The following is a 15,953-nucleotide window of genomic DNA, read 5'->3' on the forward strand; positions in this document are numbered from 1 at the left end:
CAGGTACCTGCCTTGCTTGTAGCCAAGCACATGGCTTTAGCTTCTGATGAGTCGTTTGCCATTTTTTGTTTTGTTTTGTTGTCGAGACAGGGTTTCTCTGTCTAGTCCTGGCTGTCCTGGAACTCACTCTGTAGACCAGGTTGGCCTCGAACTCAGAAATCCACCTGCCTCTGCCTCCCAAATGCTGGGATTAAAGGCGTGCGCCACCACAGCCCGGCTCGTTTGCCTTTTAAGCAGAGTTCTTATCATGGCTTCAGGAGGACCAGGCCTGTGCAATAGTAGAAGGCATGAGAACTCATATTTGTCCAGAAGCAGGAGACAAAATGAAACACATGTTTGTGTACATTGGATCAAACCGCCTAGGACCCCAGATAATTGGGCTGTTCCCCCTCTTCATGGGCACCTCATAGGTGAGGTGTCTGAGGGTAAGGAGTATGTGGAGAACTAAACGTATTCTACTACTGCCTCTCTCTCTCTCTCTCTCTCTCTCTCTCTCTCTCTCTCTCTCTCTCTCTCTGTGTGTGTGTGTGTGTGTGTGTGTGTGAGAGAGAGAGAGAGACAGACAGACAGACAGACAGAGAGTCAGAGAGAGACAGAGACAGAGAGACAGAGAGACAGAGAGACAGAGAGACAGAGAGACAGAGAGACAGAGAGACAGAGAGACAGAGAGGGATTAAACCCATTGCCTTTTAGTGCAGCAGTATCGGGCAATACCAGAACAGGGAAGTGGGAAGCGGTAGATGGGGGAACAGGGAGAGGGAAGAGGGCTTATGGGACTTTCGGGGAGTGGGGAGCCAGGAAAGGGGAAATCATTTGAAATGTAAATAAAAAATATATCGAATAAAAAAAATTTAAAAAGCCCACTGCCTTGAGCCAAGAAAGTATTCTACCATGAGCTGTAACCCCGTCTCTTTACTTTTATTTTGAGAAAGGGCCCCTTGCTAAGTTACCTAGGCTGTCCTTCAACTCACTGCAAGATCCAGGCAGTCCTTGAATTTATAGTTTTTTTGCCTTAGCCTACCAAGTAGCTGGGGTTGGGGCCTGTGTCATCACATCTAGGTTTTGTAAGGGTTTTGATGTTGGGTTCTTTAAAAGTGGAAACCTCAGTATGATGTAGTTGGATGAGAAAAACTGATAATTGAAAAAATCTTTAGTGCATTGAAACCTGGCATATGAACAAGACAGTACACTTTAGCCTGACACTATCAAAGAGAGAGACTGGGATTGAATGAATGAACGAATGAATGAAAACTGGATACTTCTTTTCCTGATTGATTTTTGCACAACCTGCCCCCTTCCCCCAACTCTTTAATTTCCAGTTTTCTGCACAGCAAAGGTGGAAGGGAAGTACACTTGTGACAGAGCAGTACAAAGTTAAGACGATGGCTTTCCAGGAGCCTCCACATTGCTTCACCATGCACATCCCGTTTATGGTATTCGTTGTGTTGAGCTAGGGGTTGAAAGGAGCCACATGGAGGCAAACACTCTGTGGCTTACTCTTCTGTGCAGGAGTTTGTGATTGACACACCGTGTGAAAATGCCCAGAAGATGTACATCGGCAACGCCATGCATGGGAACTATGCTGCTGTCTTCGCCCAGCTCATCATTGAGGGAAAGTCTCAAGGTTTGCTACCAGCATGAAAGACTGGAAGAACTCTTTGCTATTGCTGTTTCCCCCATCAGTTCTGTACAGAAAACATCTCCCCAGGGCCAGTTTTATCTTGTAAAAATACATACCACTAACTTTAGCTCCTATATAAAAGTGATAATGGATTTGTTATTATCTGTTGACATCAGTCACTATTGGGTACAGCACATAGAACTCAATGAATTTGGAGAGTAAAGTAACGTCATATTGCTCCAGAGAAGGCACGAGGTTTTATTTATTTATTTATTTATTTATTTATTTATTTATTTATTTATTTATTTGCAGAGTCTCATTGTGTCACCCTTGCTATACTAGAACTCTCAGTGTAGACCAGGCTGGCCTCAAGCAGAGATCCACCTGCCTCCTCTGCCCCCCAAATGTGGGGATTAAAGACACATGCCACCATGCCCAGCCCCAAGGTTTAGCCTAGGGCCAAGGGCTAGCCTAGGGCCAACTATGTAGCTTCCCCCTATAATTCCAACACTTGGAAGGCAGAGGCAGGAGGATCTACTTAATTAGAGGCCACCTTGGCCTATGTGGTGAGTTCTAGGCCATCTAGGGTTACATAGTGAGACTCTATCTCAACAGCAGTGAAAAACAGATTGCCTAACAAGGGTCTGCGTCTGTGCCTTCTTTAGGGCCCCACTGTTTTATTGTTCCTATCAGGGATGAAAGTGGAAACTTGTACCCAGGAGTGACAGCTATTGACATGATGCACAAAGAAGGTGAGTCGTCAGGTGACCCTCCTCTGTGTTTATTTGTGCCTGTTGTCTGTTTTCCAACCCCCAGCACAACCAAGTAGAATCTAATCACCTTCATCTCCAGGAAACTGTGCTGGTAGATCAGGCTGCCAGGGGCATATGCATTGAAGTTACCTCTCTGCTTCTCAGTTGCTTAGTGATAAGGAAGCTGTGCCTATAAAAGGTGCTTCAACCTCTCTCTTCTTGGACTTAGGGCAGGCTGCAGCCCTCTGGTGCCTCTTCACCTCCAGATTGATGTTTGTGATTGACCCAGGACATTTGTAACCCAAGTGGGTCCTCATGGTTTTGGAGGATAGAGGTCTGAGATGATGGAGCTGCCAGGGTTAACTCCTTCTGATGGGAGCAATGGAAGGTTCTAGTCTAGGACTCTTGCCCCTGCTCATGAATGCTACCTTCACATGAGCTGTAGTCTCCTTGTGCACACATCTGCCTCCAGGTTTCTTCTTTTTATAAGGATTTCCATCATTTATAACAGAGTCCACTTTAATGACCATTTAACTTGGTTGCCTCTGTAACACCTCTATTTCTAAACAAGGTCACATTACAGATATGGGCTTAGAACTTCAGTCTGTGAATGGGATAGGTGGAGGTACATGATTCATCCCATAGCACTCAGGGAGACCAGATTTCCAAGGTGAACCAGCTAAAGAAAGGAATATAGGAGGTAAGAATAAAAGAGAGAAGAAAGAGAGGAAGGGGTAGGGGAGGTGTACTGAGCAGAATGGGAATAACCTCAGCCCACTGTTAGTCCAGGCAACCCCTGCTGCTGCGTGTGGCCCCTGCCAAGTGCAGTGAGGGCAGAGGGACAGGCCAGTGCTTTTGAGGTCATGCCACATGTTGAAAACACTGGCAACTGCAGAAAGTCTTCTGTCATCTACTTTCACTAGTTCATCCTATGTCTGAGGAGGAAGTCCAGAAGGGGAGGAAGCAGGAGTGTGGGCAGAGGCTGACTTCCATCTTCAGTGTTCCATGCTTTCTCTTACCTCAAACACTGTCTTTTACCTTCTATTTACTTACTTAGTTTTAAATTTTATCATATGTTTTGCTTGTATGTCTGTGCACTGCACATGCGCTTGGGGCTCAGGGAGGTCAGAAGGAACTGGAATTGGAATTACTGAGGGTTGTGAGCCACTGTGTGGGTTCTCAGAGCTGAGCCTGGGTCCTCTGCAAGAGTAACAAGTACTCTTAGCCTCTGAGATGTCTCCCGAGTTAGCCTGAACTCTCTCCTTTTAATGATGTTTGCTGCTAGGGAGGAAAATGGGCCCCAACAGAAACCTGAGTCCCTGGCACACTGTGGACTTCAAACAAGGAAAACCTTGTCATTGTTTTTCATTCTCCTTCAGGGTGGGGGTTGGGGATGGGCCAGGTGTGTCTGAGCCAGCCCCCACCAGCTCCCCAGAACAAAGAGACAGCATCCTTACTCTGCTTTCTCCAGTTCTGGAAATATTTGAGGTTTATGTTTTTGGTCAAGGAGTAGCTGAGACGTCTGTGGGATGCTTTTCCCTGTGGGTGTGTAGCTTTCCCCTGAATCTGTATTTTAATTCTCTTTCCTCCAGGTATGAATGGTGTGGATAATGGAATTTTGATATTTGACAAGGTTCGGATTCCAAGAGAGAACCTGCTGGATAAGTAAGTAGTTTTCTCCTTAATGTCTGTATAGATGACCTACTTGTTCCCTCAACTGAGGCTCTGAGTTTTGGGGCCTTACTGACTGCAAGATGGAGTAGTCATCCTCGAGTGTTTCCACAACTAACTGGGAAAGTAAGTAAGCAAATAGAGAAAAAGTTAAATGCTCCAACATGACATTGGTCATATGTAATGATTGATACAATTTAAAGGGCATTCCTAGTCTTTTCTCTGTACCAATATATCTAAAAAAAAAGTCTCTACATTAGAATTTTAACAGAATATCCATTGATAGATTTTGTTCTTTGCAGAACTCATAATTTCTATCTGACATTGAATATCAGATGTTCCAAAGTACTATGTGAAATAGTCTGTAACTTATGTACCCAATCTCTTGTTTTGGGTATATTTACCTTCCTTAGATTTTGCCAATAATAAACAAACTGATGTGTGCTATTTCCCTTGTGTGAAAAGTTACAATTACCACCTTTCAAGTATAACCAAAACACATCGTATGCATGCATGAAATTCTCAAAGAATAAATAAAAAATATTATATTAAAAAAAGTCACCCAAAGGGAAAATGCCCAGGCGGTCACAGGGCAGTCAAGGTAAATCAATGAGGTGAGAGGTTCTTTCTCTGGTAAGGTCCACAGTGGCAGTCAGGGTTAAAGATGCTTTTCATATATTCTATATGACAGCACTTACCTCAGTGCCTCAGCTGTGTTTCCTGTGAGCTGTAAATCCTGAGCCACAGCTGTTCTTAAATCACTGGTTGAGCCGCCGCCGGAAGTCCAGGCATAAATAAACTGCCTTTTTGGCTTGCTGTGGATTTTCTCCTTTACTTAGCTTTGCTACTTACAAGTTCATGTCCACAAATAAATGTAATTGATTGAAAAAGTCAAAGAAAACTGTGTGTGAAACAAACAAGAGTGGACAAAATTCTCTCTGTCTCCCACCCTGTGAACTGTTGGTAAACAGAACAGAAACATTGAAGATGTCCTGGAAAGTGCCCGCAGCCACCAGTGCTTGTGGAGTCAGTCTGAGGCCCATCGGCCTTTCCTAGAGGCCTGTCTCCTTTCCAGGCACTTGGTAGCATCACCCAGTCTGGAAGATGGAAGAGGAAAGGGGAGAGAGGATGGGTGGCTCCCCATATCCTGTCACCCTAATCAGAGCTTAGTGGGCGGTACAGCTTCAGATGACAACTGCCGAATGCTAAGGACTCTCCAAATGCAGTAGAGGCTACAAAGCCAGATTCAAGTAGAAAGAACAATGCTAGTGGGCTTGTATTGTGTGTAGGTAATACATGACTTTGACAAGCAAGATTTGATGTATAACATTATTTTATTACCATTTAAGTTGTCCCCCACACGACAGAACAAAAGTGGCCATACGAAGTTTTGAAAGACCAGCCTTTGGGTGGGGGGAGGGTCTTGGTTCATCAGTGATTAGAAAGTGAACTAGTTAATAGGTGTAAATAAATAATTCAGTAAGTCTCTGGGAAAATGTCAGCTGCCATGTTCATTTTTTTTTTTTTTTGCAGAAACTAATAAACTCATCCCCAAATTAATATATAGGTATAGGAAAACCTGAATGAAAGAAAACCATCTTGATAAAGAGAAACACAGTGGGAGGACTCACACTTGGAATCTGAAAGTTTATGACAAAGCTGTGATAATCTAGATGGTATGATATTAGTATGCATAAGGGCAGCTATATGGATAATGGAGTAGATTAGTCTACAGATAAATCTTCATGTTTATTGATAATTACCAGAGCTCCAGAGCACCAAGACAAGGAGGAAACAATAGTCTTTTCAACAAATGGCTGGATCTTTATCTCATACTATCCAATGTACAGTTAGAAGGTAACTGGGGTACACTTAGTGTCCTTGTTCTCATCAGTGAGTTATTAAATATGACACAAAAAGTACAGCAAACTGAAGAAAGGGCAGGTCAATTGGAGTTTATAAGAATTTTTAGAAACTTAGTGACAACTGTCTTTTGAATTGAAGAAATACTTATAAATCAAATACATCATAAGGGCCTAGAATCTAGAATGGGTAACTATCCCAGCTAATCAAGATAGATAAACAGTTAATAAACAAAATATGAATAGACATTTTCCAAAGAATATATTCAAATCACTAATAAAGCATAAAAGAAATGTTAACAATACCTCTGTCATCGGGAAACTACTGTCAAGATGCAGTGAAATACCATTCTGCACCCCTTGGGATGACTAAAGCAAACATAGAGGCAATAGCAAGTGCTGCTGGAGTGCAGAGATGTTAGAACATCTCACACCAATGGCGGTGTTATAGAATATCTTCATAGATTCGGAAAGTCACTTAGCAGTCTCTCAGAAGTTTTAAGCTTGGGCTGGAGAGATGGCTCAGCAGTTGTCTGTCACTTGTCTGTCGCTCTTGCAGAGGAACCAGATCCAGTTCCCAGTGCCCACATAATGGCTCACAGCTGTCTGTAACTCCAGTACCAGAGGATCAAATGCCCCTTTCTGGCCTCAGTGAGCTCCTGTACTCAAGTAGTGTGTATAAACTCATGCCAGCACATATACACAGATAATACATAAATCTTTAAAAAAAAGTTTGAAGTTAAATGGCCCAACAGTTTTATTTCCAGATGCATGTGTACATCTGTATATATATGTGTGTGTAAACATGTATACGTACATATATACTTATGCATGTATTATATATATATATACACACACACACTCACAACGTGAACGCACACACATAAACATTATCCATATGCTTATTGAAATGTATACTTCTATTTGTCTTGAATAAACTTAAGCACAAATGTTCATAGGATACTTATTCATAATATCCCCAACATGGAAACAACTCTAACATCTGTTAGCTGATAAATGCTAAAAGACATCTGCTATACCCATTGAGTAAAACATTCATTCATAAAAAATAAAAAATACTGATATAGGCTAGATTGTAAGTGATTCATTCATAAAAAATAAGAAATACTGGTGTAGGCTAGAGTATAGGTGAGTAAACCTTGCACTGAGTAAACCTTGTGCTAAGTAAAAGAAGGCAGACTCAAAGAAATTTTCTATAATTTGATCCCATTGATACAAAAAGCAGGGTGATCCATAAATACAGAGAGTCAGTTTCTAAGGACTAGTGGGTGGAGGATCTAGACAGTGACTCTAATGGTGTGGGGTTTCTCTTAGCATGATAAAACTCTGGGAATAATAATTGTTGTAGAACTTGTGAATATTCCCAAACCCACCAAATTCAAATGCTGTAAACAAGTGAATTTTGTGGGGTGTGAATTGCATCTCCTTGTTTTTTAAAAAATCAAGCAAGCATGTTTTTGCACATTCAGGCACTGGCTTTGCTTTGATGGTGGCGGTCTTTCTGCTCTTCCTTTTTGGGAGCTACTACTTCACTGTAGGCTGGCAGTGGTGCAGACTCTGTCAAGTCCTTCCCAGTATTTCTTGCAAGAAGCTTTCAGGATGCTTATTGTTGTGTTCACATGGGAGTCATACGACATCACTTCTAGTAGTGCCATACTTGTGTTATGTTAAATCCATCGCTTTTTTTCATTCTGCCTCTGCACATCCTCACAGGTTTGGTTCTGTGGCTCCAGATGGAAAGTACCATTCACCTATTCAAAGCAAGAGCGCAAGATTCAATGCAATGCTGGCAACGCTGACCCCTTCAAGACTAGCAGTGACTTTCCAAGCTATGGGCGCCATGAAGGTAGTTGGTTCTGATTTTAATTAACTTCACTGTCGGTTGTTTCCAGAATGAGCAACAATGTCAGATACTAAGATTCTCAAGCCACAGCTAATATAATAGGACCAGAGATATTCATTATATGCTAAGGAGAGCCAGTTGATGAATATAGAACATTTCTGCATTCTTGAGACTATATTCCATCCATCGGCACCTCAGATATATGTTGCTAGGCATAGTTGGAAAAGCAGCAGAATTGCAGAGAGACTGTCTTATTTAAGATCTGTACAGTGTGGGATGGCAGCTCCAGGAGGGGAGACCAGTGGATGATTTTTCCCATGTTTTCATTTGCTGTTCTATTGAACATTAGTATGGGGCGAGCACTGATTACCCAGTGGATCCGGACAGTCAAAGTTCCTTCTGTGGTCTGACAGCCTGGCCTGCAGTCTTTGTTCCTGTCAGTGTTGCTATGTGAGGAGGAGTGTGGGATTCCAGTCTTATCTCCTCTGTCCAGAAGTGGGGCTGCAGGGAAGTCTTCAGTCCTCTCTGAGCCTCAATTTTCTCATCAATAAAATGGAACTGATGATGATGGTGAGGTAAGAGGAAAGGACCAAGAGTGCCAAGCTCATGGTGCAGAACGGCAACTCTGTAGTCCAGAGCTATCGGTAACATGCCCTGCTCTTACTGGCAGGACAGAAGTTGGCTGTGGCAAAGGAATGATAGATCGTTCCCATGCCAAGAAAACTTGTTTCCAAGTAGGGTGGTCTGAAATGTCTTGGGCTCTTGGGTATCTAGAATAAACAATCGAACTAGAATCATCCACTGGTCCTGCCTAACTGGACCTTGCCAGCCAATGAAATTATCCATAGTGCCAGTCCACTTTCTGTTCCTGTATAGAGGGTTCTGAGACAATTGACTTATAAAAAGTTTATGGAGTTTCACCCCGTGGTCAGGCAGCCCGCTGCTTTAGAGCATTGTGGCTTGAAGGAATGCATAAGAACGCTTCTTATGTCATGGTGTCTGGGAAGCAAAGAGACAGGAAGGGTCTGTACCAGTTACTTGTCTCTTGCTGTGACAAAATGGCTGATAAGAAGCAGATTAAGGGGAGGAAGGGTTTCTATCAGAGCCACACTTTCATCATATATGGTCTAGTATGGGGGTGGGGGTGGGGTGGGGATGGCAGCAGGAACAGGAGATAGCAGGCTGCCCTGTGCTTGCAGTCAAGAGGCAGAGAGTGGTAGAGGCTTGTGCTCAGTTCCAGCTCCCTCCCTCCTGTTTTTATCCAGTCCAGAACCTCCACTGGGATATTATTCACATTTAGAGTAGATTTCTCCACCTCAGTTAACCTAATCTAGATAACCCCTTGCGGACATTCCTAGAGTATTATTTAGGTGGTGATTCTAAATCCCATCAAGTCGGCAGTCAAGATTAGCCATCTGTGGGCTGAGTATTGTTAAGGGCACATCCAAAGTGATCTTGTTTCCTTCTATCCCCCCACAACCCCAAGTTTCTAAAGGCTCCACAGCTTTCCATCCGTGCCACAGGCTAGATATCAAACTGTCAACACATGGTTTGGGGACCAGCATTCAAGGTCCCAACTGTAGTGTTCAGGCCAAGGGGGGCTTCTTCATAGAGCCTAGTTGGAGTCAGATTTTGTGTATACTGCCTTGTTGCCCATTGAATGACACTTCCAGTGGATGTGTTGCATAGTGAGTGTCCCCAGTGCAGATAATTCAGAGAGGCCCTCGCGGCAGCTCCACTTCCCTCACAGTTCAGAGGAGGGACGGGTGTTTCCTCAGCTGAAACCTAAGATGCTTCTGATCCTTCTGCTGTCGCTGATGAATGGAAAATGGATCCTTCCCTCCTGCGTGCATTCTTGATGGATTAGGAAACTGTCACCCAGGCTGCTCACAATGATATTAGCTCAAGGCTGGGCATGCCCAGTCCTTTTAAACTCTGCCCAGATGTCTGACTTTTCATGACTATCTCTCATTTCCTCGACATTCCTCAGCACACGGAGATTGCTCTCAAAGGCTAGCGGCAGCAGCCATCCTCTCCGCCGTGCCCAAAGTGCCATGCTCAATTAGATGATCAAGAAGAACCGGAGGGGAAAGAAACCAAGATATTTGGGGTGGGGAGTCAGGGAAGGAGGCTTAAAGGACGTTTGAAGCCTACTTGGGGGTGGGGGTGGGATGGGGTAGCTGAGAAGCCTTTCCTAGCAAGGAAGGGAGGTGAGGCTAACACTCAGAGTGGAGGGTGGAAGCAGAGGACGTGAGGATACAAACAAGAGCCGGCCTATCCTGCTGGATTGATTCTGCATAAGGGAAATGTTTTGTCACAAGACATGATGTCCCTACTTGTAAAGGCATCCCGTCCCAGCAGTGCCTTGTCTGGGGGAAGTAATGCTACAGGCAGGGATTGCTGTGTGAGAATGCCTGTCTACAAAGGCAGGCCCAGGTGTACCTGCCTAGCATTGTCCCAGCCACCCTGTCTCCCCCTGTGACCTTCTAGTGCTCAAGATCTAAGTTCTCGTCTCATTTCGAGGGTCTTATGTGACCCCTTACTCCTTATCCCCTTCTTTCCATTCGGTCCTGTCTCCTGACGATGCACCCTGCATTTCCTTACTGAGGGTGTGGCTCTCACAAATGATGCTCTGCCTACAATTCCCACCTCACCTTCACGTCTGATTCATTTTCACATTCATTTCTAGGCACTTGAAATTGAGCCTTCTTTGGAAACACCAGGCCTGCACATGACGGCCCTAGTGTTGCCTGTCTCGAAGACATGGCAGCTCCCCTTGTAGTGTCCTTTTGGTAATAACGAACAAAATGTTGCAAGAGTGACACTGGAAGTTAGGAGTTCCACATGAATTTTGGGAATGGGCCACAGTTCCATTCAGAAGACATGGCCAATCCCAAAGTGACTGACTGGGTTTGGGCAGAGTGTGTGCAAAGAGGCAACTCAAAGGAAACAGGGCCCAGAGGAGTAGGACCCAAATCTGCCAAGGCTGGTATCTACTAGAGAACTCCATGTGTCTGCACACAGGGGTCACTTGAGGACAGAGTGGGAAAGGCTTTGGTAAACCACGGGCACCTCAGTCTGGGGGCTTCTAGACTCCAGACTTCGAGGGGGAAAATGTCTGCTATTGAAGCTATTTGGTCTGTTTCACTACCTCATCAGACTCTTATACATGCCAAAGGACCCAAAGGGCTCTCCTTGACAGGGTGTCTGTCAGTCAAGACTGCGGCTGACAGGAATCAACTCCACTTCCTTTCCTTACCCCAGGGCCCAGCCCTGAACTAGGCAAAGAGAGGCACCCAATGTAAGGTTGTCAGGTGAGATTACGGAGTGGAGTCAACATGAATGGAAACAGCTGGAATGTTGTGTCTGCTCCAGATGCCGTAGTGAGGCCTTTATGAATGGAGATCTGTGCAACACTGTAGAGAAAATAACCCATCTCTCTGTCTCACATTAGAGCCCACACCCTCGTTGGGGATTTGGGAGGAGAGCCTAGAGGTAGTAGCGCCTCGGTGAGATCTTGCAGGAAGGCTCAGGGTGGGAACTGTACTGAATGGGCTTGGTTAGAGATGAACCTTTGATAATGCTCATGTAATTTGGCCTAATAGAGGCAGAGCTAAGAGAGAGGTAGTTGGTTCCTATGTCAATGTCCTAAACATGCATGGTGTGTGTTTTGCTAAAACTAGAGAGAAATTCAACAGATAGATATTCTTTTAACACATGTAGCCTGTAGAGTAAGCCCACCTCTCATCTGTTCTCAGAGAGCAGAGTGGGAGAGTTGAAATCCATGACTCATTAGTTGTCATAGAGGAAGCACTCAGTGCTCATTTGGCTGCTTGGGCTGTGTTATTCCTTTTCCATCACACACACAACACACACACACACACACACACACACACACACACACACACACACACACACAGCAGAGTGCCAGGACTTGTTCTGCTGCTGAGAAGTCTGGTGGGATGGTTTTAGCATAGATGATTCTGGGATGGGAGGTTGAGGGAAGGGTACATCTGTGTGAACTAGAAACTTTCCCATCTCTGGTGTGGAACCTTCCCAGAACTGACCACCAGAGGGCAGCAAATACCAATTTGCAGATTGTTTCCTTGAGTGCCTATTTGCCTTGGGTGTCAGAGGTGGCTGGAATTTTGCTGTTGTCAGCCGTTTATTCAGCTTCTTATCAACCACAAGTGCTGACTTAAAAAGGGCAGTGGTCACTATGAAGGTGGGGGGATGGGATGCATCAGCTGCGAGATTGCCAGGCTCAAGATCAAGCTTGTAAATAAGATACGGTTATTTTGATGACTTTAGGGCATAATTTGACTGCTAAATGTCTCTTTAAAAAAACAAAACAAACAAAAATCAAAGCCCTTTGTATCACTTTGGGTGATGGGTATAAAAATGCTTACACATTGTCGTGTTGACTCTATGGCAATTGTTTATATTTTTACAACAGACACTTAAACATTTGTCTTCATTTGAGACCTGGTTTTGCTATGTAGTGCTACTTGGCTTGGAACTCTCCTTCTAGACCAGACTGGCCTCTAACTCAGAGAGATCCCCCTGCTTCTGCCTGCCAGTTACTGAGATTAAAGCCTATATACAGCAACATTTATCTTTTAAAAGATTTATCTACTGCACTTTCCCCCAAAGTGAGGGGCTGGAGATAAGTACAGCTAGAGATAACCATGTGTGTTTAAAGTGTGTGTTGGGAAGAACTTCCGTTTGGAGTGCAGTTCCTTGAATGTGTGCCGAATTCTTTCCCTTAAAGCACTGCGGCAATGATAGGGATACCAAAGAAACTGTAGACCATTTAGAGGGAGCATCCAGGGTTACCCTGGCAAGGGGACAGGGGCAGGTGGTGGTGGAGATCCGGAGCTAACACCTCATAGAAGGAGAGTCCTAAGGTATTGTGGGTTGGAAGGGACCTTGGAGATCATGTTCTAAACCAAGCTCCACACCCCTGCATGTTTAGGATTGAATCTAAGGATTCATACATGAAGGACACACACTTGGCCGCTAAACTGCGCCCCGCCCCCACTGCATGTCTTTTATAGAAATATTTCTGAGTGAGGCCTCTCGATCCCTGGCAGAGTAACCTAGAGTTGGCGTGCAGCCCATTTTTCCTGAGTCACACATCTAGGTCATGCTTACAGACGACACTCACAGCGCCTGTGGCAGGAGCGGAACTTTTCATTGCTGAAGGAGAGGGAAATCCTTGGGCTCTCCTCCCTGTTTGATGTGCCATAGGAACTTTAGCTGCTGCGCCTGTGCCAACAGTTCAAGGATCAGCGCTGCTTGTTAGTGAGTCATCAGAGGTCAAACAGGTCTCTAGGAACCCAGCCTTCTGAGGCTCCAGGTACAACCATGGCAGCCACCGGGACTGTGACACATGGCCATAGACTGCTTTCAGATGTTCCTTGCCTGGGTCCTGCTAGGAAGAGAGCTGGCCTTCTCAGCTCTGTGGCCCTTACCTGGGACAGAGGGTATCTGGGCTACAGCTGTAGGGAACTACATTGCTTCATGGAGACTGTCACCTGTCCCTGGGGATCATTGTCTGTGACACCTGGAAGGTTGGATAATACAACCAAGGGTTGGCAGGTTTTTGGCTTTTTTTTTTGTTCAGTGTTTCTGCCTGAAGTCATTTCCATGTAAGATGGTAACTGTGAAGGGGACTGTCCCTTTTCTTCACATTTCATTCTGTCATGCTTCTGTTCCTTGCTTTAGTAGATTCACAGAGAAAGGGATCGAAAGAGAAAAGCCACAACTGATGAACTGAGCTCAACCAAAAATGTAAAAATTGTCCACATTGAAAAAATCGTAGAGATTCTGCCCAAACTGGAATTTGTCAGATGTCAGCTGGCAGGGCCAGAATCCAGGCCTCTGCTCCCTAATGGATCTGCAGTGGGCTTCTGACATTTTCATAGAGTAGTACATTTCCCTGGTCCCAAGCATCTGTGCGCCAGGAGGGCTAATGAAAGGAGGCTACTGAGGCGTCTTTATGCTGATGTCCTTTTATGAGGAAAGGGGCCTTTTATGGTAAACATATGAGAAAGGTGTCCAGAGGAATTTTTAAAAACTCAATCCATTGAAATAATTTTCTATGTCTAGTCTACAATAAACTTTAATAGGTCAAAAAAGGTTTACCTTTCATTACATATATTTAAAAATTCCCCGGAGGGGGGGCATTTTAGTCAAACACACAAAACACTGAGAGATGAAGCAAGATGGGAGGCCGGGGCCTGTCTGTGTTTCTGAATTTCTTCATTTATTGATTTTAGGCATTTCTTTCTACAGCTCTGCTCTGAGGGCCGAAAGTTCACACACCCTTATTTCCATTTCCCCATTTCCTTTGGTTTCCGATTTTTACACCATTGCAAACTTTTATGAAGTCTACCAGATTACCTGCAAGCATCCTGTAGTCTCCCATTTCCTATCCTGACAAGCTGATTTCTTGATTTTTATCCTCTCTCTACTTTGGTCTGAAGAACTGTTATTCATTTTTATATTGTGAAAACTAAAACATTGATTTTTTTTTCTTTTTTCTGAATTTAACACCCAGCTTTTGGTATTTGATTACATTATTAAGGTCAGGGCTGTGCATTTGTCCACAGAAGACCTATGCAGAATGTGAAACATATGTTTTCCTCATATACGTCCAATGTGAAAACACTTTTACAAGGTGAGGAACAGTGTCCTAGCACAACTGTCTTATACGCCATAGCTCACAGAACCTGGCATTTACATCATTACATTTTTGTAAGGTTTTCTTTTCCCCTGCAGTTTCTGGTTGCTCCCTCCCCTCATTGGGAGAAATACTCAAGTTATATCTTCTAGTTCATTTTATCTTTTTTGGTTTGTTTTGATAGACTCTCTCTGGCAATAATTAATCTTTTAAAAAAGACACCTTTTTGTTAGATTTCCTCGAGTTTTGTTGCAATACATAACAAATATCTGGAAGGGAATGTGGATGACAGAGTTTTGATTCCTTCTCTGTCATTGGTGGTCTTTATTTTTCCCTCACTTAAGACTGATATTACCTGAGACTTGTCTGTTGAAAAGAACTTCCCCTGAAACTTCAAAGGTGTTTTTCCTTTATCAGTTTGCTTCCAGTCTGTTTGTGGGAAACCCCATGTCTCCCTGTAGTGTGTCTGCAATTTTCCCCCTCTGTGAGTTGTTTGTCCTAAGTCTTGAGTGTATGGGAATTTCTTAGTGATGTGTCGAGTTTTGGGTTTTCATTCATCCTGTGTGGCATCAGGCAGACCCCTTCGATTCTAAAGCTTAGGTCTCCTTTCCTTCTGGGGATTGCTGTCTTTACTTAGAACGCTACTTATTTAGAGGCTAGGACTCTTGGCAAGTCACCTCTCTGTGTATTCCCTCTTACATTTCTATAGAATTGTTCTATAGGAAATAGTTTCCTGATTTTACTTTTATTTGCACAATTATTTTTACTTTCTGTTGTCCATTTGTTTGGAGTAATCTGCTGCTTTCCAGACGTAACTATGGACTGAAGATTAAGAGTTCTGCTCTGTGAAGCGTCTCTTCTCTAAAAGCAGTGGAGTTGACTAGGAAAGTAGAAAAGGTTGAGAAGCAGACAGCCCAGCAGTTATAGTCGGTATGATATTAGTGTTATTATGAGTGGGACCAGAGACCCACCAAGGTTGGCTCCAGCCATGCAGTGAGGGGTCCCTCCAAAAGACCTTACACTGAGTTTTGAATCCAGGTAGAACTTAGTTGGCAAACAAAATAGTAGAAGGGACATTCCAGGCATGGAGTCACAGAGTCGGTGAACGGTGTGGTCCAGTTGTGGTGCCACATAGGAATTACCATGGGCTAAGTTTCCCTGGGATGCTTGAAGGACCTGGACAGCTGGGAGGCGGCAACAGAGTCTCACATGCAGGAGAACGACGGGAGGACATTGACATGTTTAGACTCACTATCCTGACAGCTGGCTAATGGCTGGGGAGCAAAGCATTGACTGTTGGGACTATCATAAGGTTCTGAAGAAGGCATATACATCACACATGTAGAAGTAGCAGGCAAGGGAAAGAATGTGACATGTGGAGGGGCCAGAGAGAGAGAGAGGGCCGGGCTCACTAGGGATGGGTCAGGGATGGGCCTGGGCTCATTGGGGTGATGGGTCAGGGATGGGCAGGTCTGGGTTTGGTCAGTGTATGGCTTGA

At 44.2% G+C, this 15,953-nt stretch overlaps 1 protein-coding gene across 1 annotated transcript in view; it reads left to right on the forward strand.

Moving 5' to 3' along the window:
- The window catches only part of Acoxl (acyl-CoA oxidase like), a 275,238-nt gene that overhangs the window by 22,957 nt on the left and 236,328 nt on the right, over window positions 1–15,953 (forward strand). The window contains exons 5-8 of the mRNA XM_052183555.1: window positions 1,510–1,624; window positions 2,287–2,373; window positions 3,966–4,038; window positions 7,641–7,773. Coding sequence (XP_052039515.1) covers window positions 1,510–1,624; window positions 2,287–2,373; window positions 3,966–4,038; window positions 7,641–7,773 — 408 coding nt within the window. The remainder of the gene's footprint in view (window positions 1–1,509; window positions 1,625–2,286; window positions 2,374–3,965; window positions 4,039–7,640; window positions 7,774–15,953) is intronic.

The sequence above is a fragment of the Apodemus sylvaticus genome, chromosome 5, assembly GCF_947179515.1.
Source record: "Apodemus sylvaticus chromosome 5, mApoSyl1.1, whole genome shotgun sequence".
Classification (NCBI taxonomy): Eukaryota; Metazoa; Chordata; class Mammalia; order Rodentia; family Muridae; genus Apodemus; species Apodemus sylvaticus.